This window comes from Cydia strobilella, chromosome 1 (genome assembly GCF_947568885.1).
Source record: "Cydia strobilella chromosome 1, ilCydStro3.1, whole genome shotgun sequence".
Lineage (NCBI taxonomy): Eukaryota > Metazoa > Arthropoda > Insecta > Lepidoptera > Tortricidae > Cydia > Cydia strobilella.
This window is the reverse complement of record NC_086041.1, coordinates 7,308,057-7,318,521: the sequence shown is the minus strand read 5'-3', so window position 1 is coordinate 7,318,521 and position 10,465 is coordinate 7,308,057. Positions and strand designations below refer to the sequence as shown.

The 10,465-nt window shown below is 36.1% G+C and overlaps 2 protein-coding genes across 7 annotated transcripts in view; one reads left to right on the top strand and one right to left on the bottom strand.

Annotated features, from left to right (window-relative positions):
• Positions 1-545: 545 nt before the first annotated feature.
• LOC134755925 (DNA repair protein RAD51 homolog 3-like) lies at positions 546-5,808 on the top strand. Its single transcript, XM_063692615.1, has 7 exons — positions 546-706; positions 1,158-1,288; positions 1,434-1,540; positions 2,381-2,547; positions 3,018-3,146; positions 4,034-4,225; positions 5,262-5,808. The coding sequence occupies exons 1-7, from the start codon at positions 665-667 to the stop codon at positions 5,292-5,294; spliced, it is 801 nt and encodes a 266-aa protein (XP_063548685.1). The 5' UTR covers positions 546-664; the 3' UTR covers positions 5,295-5,808.
• LOC134755897 (annexin B9) overlaps positions 5,302-10,465 on the bottom strand; it is a 75,478-nt gene continuing 70,314 nt past the window's right edge. For 3 of the 6 annotated variants that reach the window (XM_063692595.1, XM_063692603.1, XM_063692559.1), the window contains exons 6-8: positions 9,955-10,051; positions 8,391-8,572; positions 5,302-6,057 (exon numbers count right to left, since the gene is read on the bottom strand). In XM_063692595.1, coding sequence (XP_063548665.1) covers positions 6,007-6,057; positions 8,391-8,572; positions 9,955-10,051 — 330 coding nt within the window. In that variant the 3' untranslated portion in view covers positions 5,302-6,006. Of the gene's footprint in view, positions 6,434-8,390; positions 8,573-9,954; positions 10,052-10,465 lie in introns of all 6 variants that reach the window. The other 3 variants (XM_063692569.1, XM_063692579.1, XM_063692587.1) reach the window with 3 other exon arrangements.

The following is a 10,465-nucleotide window of genomic DNA, read 5'->3' as shown; positions in this document are numbered from 1 at the left end:
TCTAATTTTTTTAAAGTACATATTGAGATTATATTAATGAGACAGAATTTAATTAATGTAATAAAAATAAAGAAAAATTTATAAATATAGTTGGTCAAAGCAAATTGGCAGTAATTAAGAACAAAAAAACAATACTCATCCTTTTCTTTTGGGTGCTATTACTAGTGTAAGATAAAGATAGTATGATTCTGTCTATGTTTGAAATGACACGGCCCTTTGACAAACTAAAATATATTAAAAAATATAAATTTAACATTTAACTTAAGCAACTGCTGCCATCTAGTGGTAAATAGTACAATCATTATGCATATGAGAATCCTCTTGCCATCTACCGAAGTAAATAGTAACTAAATCAGTAACACTATTCAACAATAGGTGGCTCTGTAAACTTATATTGATTAGTTACTACTACTCAACAAAAGATGGCTCTGTAAAACTGTAGTCGGAAATAATCGGTTATCACGCCGCTACGGTTAGTACGGTTTAATTCTCAGTCATTATTCTGAGGTTTAATTCTATTAACAGTGGCAACACTGATCAACAAATCAAATGTCAACGTCAACGTTGATCAGCCACGAAATTTCAAAAATTCGTTGCATTTTGTGACTGAAAAAGTGAGAATTTTATTATTTATGTGCCATTAGTGTGCCACCCACAGTCAATAATGTCAGCCTTTAAAATTTATAATGCAACAGAATTATGGCAGGTTAGTTCTGTGATTTAAACGAATTCTGTGATTTAAAAGAGTCCGTAGCAAGCTCGGTTCTCCATACAAACGTAGTTACGCTCTCATTTTAAAACGACTAGCTGAATTGATCTGAAACTTTGTACTTACAATAGAACAAGGTATATCTATGCCTGTAATTAGTTTATGTAGCTTCAGATACCACAGTTAAAAAAATACAGCGAATTTAAGTTTTTCATACAAAACTTGTTTTTGCTCTATTTCGTTGGTTTTATAAGCTGGAGCTATATAAACTCATTACAGGCATAGATATGCCATGTCATTGTATGTGCAAAGTTTCATTATAAGCTAATACGTAGTTTTAAAATGAGAACGAAACTCCGTTTGTATAGGAAGGTGAAATCGGCCGAGCTTGCTGCGGACTCTTAAGGTTCTATTGAAGTGAACATTGATTTACTTATTTCTATTTTAGAGAGAAACTTCTTTACCGTCTATACCCTCGTTCAGTTTGAGCTTGGATAATGCACTAGGCAATGACGGGCTCCAGTTGGGTTCTATTACAGAATTGATAGGAATGCCAGGCTCAGGAAAAACACAATTATGGTAAGTTGTATGCTATTACTAATTCATTGCTAGTCAATCCTTAAAGTCTTATTTTATCTAATTACCGAGTTAAAAATGCTAATTCACATTAAATTTGTTACTTACAACTGGCTATTTTGCATATTATTATTTTGTTTGGTTTTAGTTTACAATTCTGTGCTTCTGTTCAAATACCAAAGGTCCTTGGAGGACTAAGCTCTGAAGCCTTATACATAGACACCAATACGAATTTCAGTATTTACAGGTTTAAAGGTAAGAATAAGGGTAATGGAAAGGACCATGGCTTTTGTATGGAGCCTTGTCCAAAAACCAACAGAGATGAGAGTTAGGTCATTAGATAGGTATTTCTATGTACTTCACTTTGTTCAATGGGCACCAAGCGGAATTCTATTGCAGAACTGAGATATTAGTATTTTAGTCAAAATGTTGTTACCCTTATTAACTAGGAAATAAGAGTCCAAGTAAGTAAAATAATTGCTGCAGGGTAGATGTTCGCACACCGCCGGGCGAGCGCGGCAAATGGTTCAAGCAGTCCGTCTTATGTAGTTTATAAAGGTATTATAGTATATAAGTATTACTAGTTTGTACATTGGCGTTAGTATTAGAATTTATATTTAGAACATTTTTTTTTACAAATTTTTTACTAATTTCTGTTTAGCCCAGTGGTTGACTGGTAGAGAATGCCTCAAGGCATTAAGTCCGCCTTTTGTACTTTTTACTTGTTCTTGTGCAATAAAGTTTAACATAAATAAAATAATAAATAAATATATTGCCAAAGTAATAAGGGTAACGACATTTTCACTAAAATACCAATAGAGTTCTGCAATGGATTTCCGTTTGGTGCCCATATAATAAAATATAAGTAGTAGATAAAAATACCTATTAAATGAAATAACCCTCAACTCTGTTGGTTTTTGGACCGTTTTGACGCATAGTCCTTTACATGCATTTACAGTAGATAGATACTCATAAAAGTATACAGGCATGTAATATGTTGTGTAGATTCAGTACGTTTACTAGGTATTTCATAATCATCCTAATGCACTGTTGCTAATTGCTATGCGGGAGAAAGACAATACTTTTTTTTTTTAGAAATCCTCTTTGCAAGCCTCAGCAAATGCCAGAGGCTACTGCACACAAGCATAGTGGTGCAGGAAGAAGATGCTTTGAAGAAATTACACTTCATGGATGCATTTGGTTTGGAGAAGTTCTGTGCATGTATTCACAATTTACCTAAATTTGTGCAGCAACATCCTAATGTAAGTATATTGCACAGCTCTGCACCTTTTGGGGTATGTAGTGTACCTAATCTATTGCAGTGTAGATACCTATCTATTTTTATTTATTAAACTTTAGTATTACACCAAGGCACTTATGTGGTATCCATATTAAATATTTAGCCATTCCCCAAAAATACATTGTTTGTAACTTTGATCATATATTTTATATGGTGGCTGTTAGACTGTTAACCTTTCGTATGCACATGTCAAAAAATTGCCATATAAATAGCAATCGTGACAACTTCATGTTTAAGTTGAATATATATGGAGCAGATCTGCTCCTAAGCATACGAAAGGTTAACATATTTATTTACTGAAATTAAAAAAAATACGTAAATTTTTAAATTGACTTATAAAATTACCAGGCTCTAAAGAGTCTAAAGAATCAGATTTCTAAATTGAATATATGTAACAGAGATCAAAAAATATTTATTTTACTTTGATTTCAGATAAAACTCATAGTAATAGATTCCATTGCATTCCCATTCAAAGAGGGCATATCCACAAAACAAAGGACCGGGCTACTGTTCCGGCTCATGGCAGAGTTACATAAAACTGCATTAGAAAACCAAATTGCTGTAAGTATCCAGAAATCCAATTGCTTTATGCTAACTTAACCATTAACAATACCAATTATATTTTAATATTCTATCTTCTATCTATCTATACATAATAAATGCGTGTGTCCTGACTGACTGATTCATCAACGCAGAGCCGAAACTACAAAAGATAGAAAGTTGAAATTTGCACACCTGGTTGCATTTATAAAGAGATAAGAAGCGATTTTGAGAAATTCAATCCCTAAGAGGGTTAAAAAGGGGTTGAACATGTTTTATTTTAAGCTGAGATCTTGAAACTTCGTGAAAAGGTATTATACTAAAATAGAAGAAAAGTAGCTTCAGCGTTTTTGGAAATTCATACTCTAAGGGGGTTAAAAAGGGGATGAAAGTTTGTATGATGATCAAGTTTTATATTAAGTTAGGAACTTGAAACTCCGTTTGAAGACATTTTCATAAAATACGATAAAAGAGATTTCAGCGATTTTGAAAATTCATCCCCTAATAGGGTTAAAAAGTTTGTACCTAACGGGATCGATTTGAGTAGGGACTTGAAATTAGTAGGAAGACAAACATTTTCGAAAGTACCTACAAAAAATAATTTTAGTGCTTTTGAAAATTCAGCCCCTAATAGGATTTAAAAGGGGTTGAAAGTGTTTTGGGAAATAAATCCACGCGGACGAAGTCGTGGGCAACAGCTAGTATCTAATAAGTTGGTCCATCCACTACTGATCATGGGTGGATCGGATGACATTTCAGTAAAAGAGCCACCTGTGTTGTGTTATCTTTATCTCAGCCACAGTTTGTCAGTACCTGATCTACCTTACCTACCCTATAGATGAACTGCTTTGACACATTGCCACCACACATAAGAAAAATATCCATATAACCAATGATGATACTGGCAGGTGGTGTTAACGAACGAGATGAGCACCCGTGTGGGTCTCTCCTCTGGCGCCAGTGTGGGTGCCCTAGGCGACGCGTGGGCGCACCGCTGCTCGCGTCGCGTGCTGCTCGCGGACCGCGGCGGGGAGCGCGGGGAGCGCGCCGTGCTCATGCTCAAGTCGAACGACGCGCCTAACGTAGTTGGCACGTTCAAGGTACGTTCTTACTGGCAGGTGTTGACAAACGAGATGAGCAATTGAGCACCCTTGTAGGTCTCTCTTCTAGAGCCAACGTGGGTGCTTTAACCAACGCGCTCATGCTCAAGTCGACCGACGCGCTTGACGTTGTTGGCACGTTCAAGGTATGTTTATACTGGCACCTAAAAACTAAACTTCTGCCCGTTTACTCTTTTTAGATAATTATGAATACCTACGACTTTAGATTCTATAGCCGCCATTAAATGATACCTACTGATAATTTTCCTTTTTGTGTTCCATCTCTACACGTTTTAGTTATCGTGTGTCTTGTCGTTTTAGGGCCATCTCTCACTAGCGTCTCCCGAGCGTCAGCGTGTAGTAAACTCTATGGCTGCTGCTCGACGCAACGTTGGCGCAACTGCGCAGCGACGCCATTTTACATAGCGCTGACTAGACGCCGACGCTCAAAAGACGCTAGTGTGGGGTCTCCCTTAATCACTAACATTCATTAGGCGGCATTAGACAGTACGGTCGCCATCAGATGTATAGGAGCGCCCACGGCACTCTAAAACGACTGAACATGCACTTTGATGTGACAATAGGTAGAGGATTTGTTTCAACACATTGGCCGCTCCGATATATGTATTCGATACCTACGACAAGAAACGAATTTATTTTTAAGCAAGGAATTACAATCTAATACCTAAGCAACTACCAGTCATTGTATGTAGATTTTTATGTAAGTAGGTACCTAAGTCGACTAGTATAAAGGCATAAAAATACTTACTTACCTAGAGCATGAGCATACCTATCAGCAAGCAGTTCGCGTAAGTGGTATGATATGCATATGATACAAAAAATGCACGACCGATACTTTGCTCTTAGTAGCAATATGTTTTTGTCTAGAATTAATTCATGACACAAGATCTTATCGCTGGCCGTGCTTTTCACCCAGCCCGTCAAGACAACTGTTTAAAATAGAATTAATGAAATGATTCCATAAGATTTGCTAACAAATTATCTACATATTTGATAGAAAGAGTTTTGTTTTCAGATAACCGAGGAAGGGATAAGGGAGGTAGAATGAAACCAAATTGTAGAACATAGTTTAATTATTAATGTAAATATATTGTAAACGAAACTACAGCATCAATAAATATCTCATTTCACAAAAATATCAAGCTTTTTCTCAACAGTTATACAATGTAAAGGCAGTTTCAGATCGGAACTTAGCTTATGCGCACAACATCAATTCATAACAACATGTAGTCTTATATTATGCGTATCGTCGCTATTGTACGAGAGTGAGTAACACGCGTTTGTAGTCTCCCTTCGTATCACCCTGGAAAACATTACATTTCATTTGTACAAAACGACCTAACAGACCATGTTACATTAAGTATACCTAGGTACGCATGCAAGAGTAAATCAGCCTCATAGTGCAGGCTTAGTAACTAAGGGCGACTAGGACATCTCGGAAATCGCCGTTTATGTCTTCCTGCAAACAATACCGAAAACGAAGCTGTAATAAGCGTAAAACTTAATACGAAACTGGCCCACAATTTCAGTTGAGATTTTTCACACACCATGCGATAAATAAATTTCAGTAAAGAAAAAAATCCAAACACGAGATTTCTAATATCTTAAAATTATAAATGTCTTTAATAAAATGCACATTTAAGTTACATCGATACAATGGTATAAGTATTTGTGATGAGACTACTTTCTTCACACAGCAAGGTTACACGAACGAAAGGACGCTCGTAATACTGAGTTTGCATGTTAGTGGCATGCGGGGTCTAGTAGCTCAAGGTAGAGAGCAGTAGGCCCCGAGTACCTCCTACGTCCTCCTGAAAAATCAACAACTACTTGTAAAAACCATTCAGCACTCGCGCTCATGCATGAAGAAGCCGTTAGCTAGACAGTATGTACAGTGCGAAGATAAGATAAGTTACATGACTATGCGCAGAGGAACAAAATATACAGATCTTTTTAAAAATAAATTAATCTTTAAGGCGCGGCCGCAAAACTGACTCGCTCCGTTTTCAAGTGAGGATAACAGTTTCAAGGCCGCGCGCCGATGGCCTATCAGATCAAATTACAACCGAGAAATTGACGTTTAGCTTAAATAATTGGAATTAGCGTTTGTTTGAATCGCCGCCGCCTGCCCCACAATTATTCGACAACGGTCAATAAAGCCTTCTTGTAATCACCGGACGTGTCGCCCTGCAACCAAAACGGATGTTCCTGAGCCTGAACCAATCTTTAGTTAAATTACGAACATTCGAAGCAAGTTATGCCATGCGTGGCGCCCAACACGCGATCCGTGGTTAGCCATACCAAACAGCTAGGGCAAATTCTGGCGTTTCAACCTAGCCTGCCGTAAATTTGGTTTCAAGTCAAGCCTTTATCGTCGTCTTATAAAGGCCTGTAATAAATTATACAAGTGGAAGTCTCTTTTTAACATCTACATTGGCTGTAAGTGTAACAGATTACAGGCGTTTATAAAATGGCATGGCCCAGAAGATGTTGTTGACCAATGAACGTAGAACTTTTTAATCTCAAATATCGTTATTAATGATATAGGTAATTATCATTAATAGCGAAAGTCTTTACTTAAAATCCATCTACTCAGGGTTCAGATAATACTTAGGTACTATGTGTTACCCCATAATTTCGAGTAGAAAATGAAGTGTCGAGGACACTCAACTATTTGATGTAAGTTGGGTGTCTATGATTAGTTTATTGTCAGTTAAAACGCCGAAGAATTGCCCAGCAAATTGTGAAAACGAACACAAAATTAAACACAACATTGTTGATTACGTTCCGAATTCACTCATTAATCTAATTATAACGATTCTATTAATTTATTCTCTTTCAGCTACTTTCTTATAGCTATAATAATAAATAGATCTGTATATTGAAATTGATACAAAAATGCAATCTATTAATATGATAAATTTAAAATATTGGTAAGATGTGAATATGAATTTATGTTCTGCTGTTGAAGATAGTGTCATGCCTTTTATTCAATATAGCATGGTAAGTTTTCAGTTACACAAATCTTGTTTGAAATTATGGGTCAGTTTCATAGGAAAAGGGTTATTTTTGAAGTATTTCATGCAGTCAGGAAGACAGTTCTAATGTAATTACCATTACCATTTACTATCTAGGCGACATCTACATTTTCACTACACCAGCTGGTAAAGGCTCTCTTGATTGTTCAAAAACTGATGAGAAAGTTGCATTTTATCCACAAGTAATGTGATGCAAATTTTGAGTTGTTTCCTTATGTTGGCTGCCAAGAATTGACTTTTAAATGATGATATGTTTTGAATGAAAAATGTTTAATAACGTTCATTTAAATTTGATTTTGTACCATATTTTAAATAGGAATTTCCTCGCGTTGGTGTGGTAAAAAAAATTGTGTTTCACTCGGTGACAAAATTTGTTTAACCCTCGCTACGCTCGTGTTTGAACTATGGAATCTTTCGCTTGCTCGGGTGTCAATAATAGCACGAGCGGTTAAACAACAACTTGGCCCCGTTGTAAAACAAATACCTATCTATTAGTCTATTAAGTGGTATGATATGAATACATTTAATTTAGGTATATGTGATTCTAAAAGTGCGATTTATGGAACACTGTTAATTAGGTGATAAAATGTGCTAATTATATATTTTAACGATTAAGTTAAACAAATGTTAAAAGTGTGCGATAAAACGTTACGCATGTGCAATGGTTATTGGTTTAGTGAGTCCCAAATACACCGATAACAAAATAATAGTGTTAGTGAACTATAATCAAACACGATATAAACCATAAATAAAAAAGTTTAAACATTGTCCAAAGCTCATTGGCACGAATGATCTTATGAATGAAATAGTTTACAATATTTTCGGTTACGTGAATATATAAGTCAATTTAACTAAAATAATTAATAGCCTTTTTTGGCCGATATTGAAATTGTGCCTTTATCAAAACTTTGGACTAAGCATCTTATTTGCAACAATTTTGATAAAATCAGCAAATTCCAAATAAAATGAAGCATTTAATTCCAACGCATGACCAACTAATTCCGACCAATTGTAGGTAGGTACCCAATACCTCATATTATTGTGATTAACTTTAGCTTCCAATTATGCGTCTTAGCTACAAAGAAACAAGGTATAGTTTTACTTACAGCGATCCACTCCTCCAGGGGCTTGCCGTACTTCTCTAGGAAGGCCTGCTTGATGTCGCCGAGGTCGATCTCGGAGCGGCTCACCACGATCCTGATGAGGGTCTTGTCGTTGGTGCCCAGGCCCTTCATGGAGTGGTAGAGGCGCTCGGCGAAGAAACCCACTTTGCTCTTCACACATTTTACTGCAGGGCAAATATTCATTGGTTATTGCATTCAATAACGATGGATATGAATAACTAGAGATTAAAATGTGTTTGTTGAATGACAGTTTTTCTTTAACAAGTTTACATCTAATAAGAAAGTCAATTTAATGGCTCAGTTATATTTACTTTCTCCTTTCTACTGTCTAGTCTGTCTAAGTAAGCCAGTTAACGAATTGCTGCTCTGTATAGGTACGGCGTTCGTTTCTTATCGAATTCCCACACGATTTGATCAAAATGATTGTTCAGCGTCAGCGGGGCTTGAAATATATGGCCGCAAGTTTGCTGTACATAAGAATAGCGCTTGCCATTGTATGTTCTTTCTTACAATTTATTTACATCTCAGTCGGAAATATCAGAGCTCGTCAAATTTTGCAAAACTTATAGCGACGTTTAGTCTGATAAATAATAACATTTCTATATGCATATTAAACAAAAACAACGAACCGTCTGTAATCGTAGTTCGTTAACATGTATGTTCTTGTAGGTATAGGCACAATTGATTGAACCTTAACAAGGTAACAAGTCCTAGTGTATTGTAGCCACAACGGTGAAATCAACTTCTCATCTCAATAACCATTATTCAATTCAATTGGTAATGCAATTTATTAAGAAATTGAACGACTTACATACAAGTAGAACTTATACATAATTCAATAGTAACGGTAGTGTAACAATTTGCAAAACCGTGTAGTGCGTACAATCTTCATTATAATTTACAATTTTCGTTTTAGTTGGACTTTAGTAAAAAATATTTTTACTTTAGAGAATATCAAATAGGTTTGGGTATCTACTCGTATGTGTAGTGCAACGGTTTTTCGCACGCAAACGTCAGTGTACTACTTAATTAAAAATACTATTTTCTCTATTATGTCATCATGTGTTGAGTGGGAGTGTTTTATGTATCTACTTTATGACAAAGCTGGCCATCCATCACACCGCGAGCCGCTCCTGATTCAGTCACGACACCACATCACGGAAACCCCAACAGGGATTAATTACGTGAGACGTTTTTGTTTGTGACCTTTTCAAATGGTGGATAACCTACATAAAAACAGGGCGTTTGACTGCAAGGCCGCATCAACTTCGCTTCCTGCGTATGATCGTATGACTAACTGAGGCGACCTTGCAACGTCATGCTGTCGATTGTTGCGATTTGTACGAGTAGTCATTGTGGAACATGTGCATGTTTTTTGGCACTTCTGTTTCATCGTGATACTTACACCCACATAATTGTGTATACAGCAAACTAATTGTGTGTTTTTTGTAAGGGTGGTGGTGTAGTGCCTAAATAGGACAAAATTAAACACACCGTTTAAATGTTAGCGTAATATCTCTGCAAAAAAAGGTTTACTCAAACTTACCAATAGCAAGCATGCCCTTCTCCACGCTTCCGGAGAATTCCTTCTTGATGGACTCCTCGATGTCCTTACCCGTCAGCGCCTCGTACTCGGCGAAGATCTGACGTAGAAAGGTAAGTTAATACATGGACAATAAATGCACTTTTTGTATTTGCGATGACAACAAGATTAAAAACTAATATAAAAACTACTAGTCACAAGTCATTTGGTTAGCGATCTTATTCTGTCAAGTCAAGAATATAAATTATTTACTTTGCAAAACCGGAATCGATATTGAATAAGCACATGTATACCTACCTACCAACATGTAAAATAAATTCATAAATCAACATAATTGATGATTTACCGTATTCAATTGAGAAATGTTCCATAATGTATGACTATTAAAAAGTGATTCAGAATTATATGCGGACTTGATGCGGACGGAAGAGTGTTTGTGCTTATCGAACGGCGAACTAATAGTTTTTAAGTATAACAACTTTTTATCAGACATTGTAAATTGTAAATTTTGTAG

Coding starts and splice junctions, on each gene's coding strand:
- LOC134755925 (XM_063692615.1), top strand. CDS start 665: ATGTCAGCCTTTAAAATTTATAATGCAACAGAATTATGGCAG. Junction 1,541..2,380: donor CAGTATTTACAGGTTTAAAG/GTAAGAATAAGG, acceptor TTTTTTTTTTAG/AAATCCTCTTTGCAAGCCTC. Junction 3,147..4,033: donor CATTAGAAAACCAAATTGCT/GTAAGTATCCAG, acceptor TGATACTGGCAG/GTGGTGTTAACGAACGAGAT.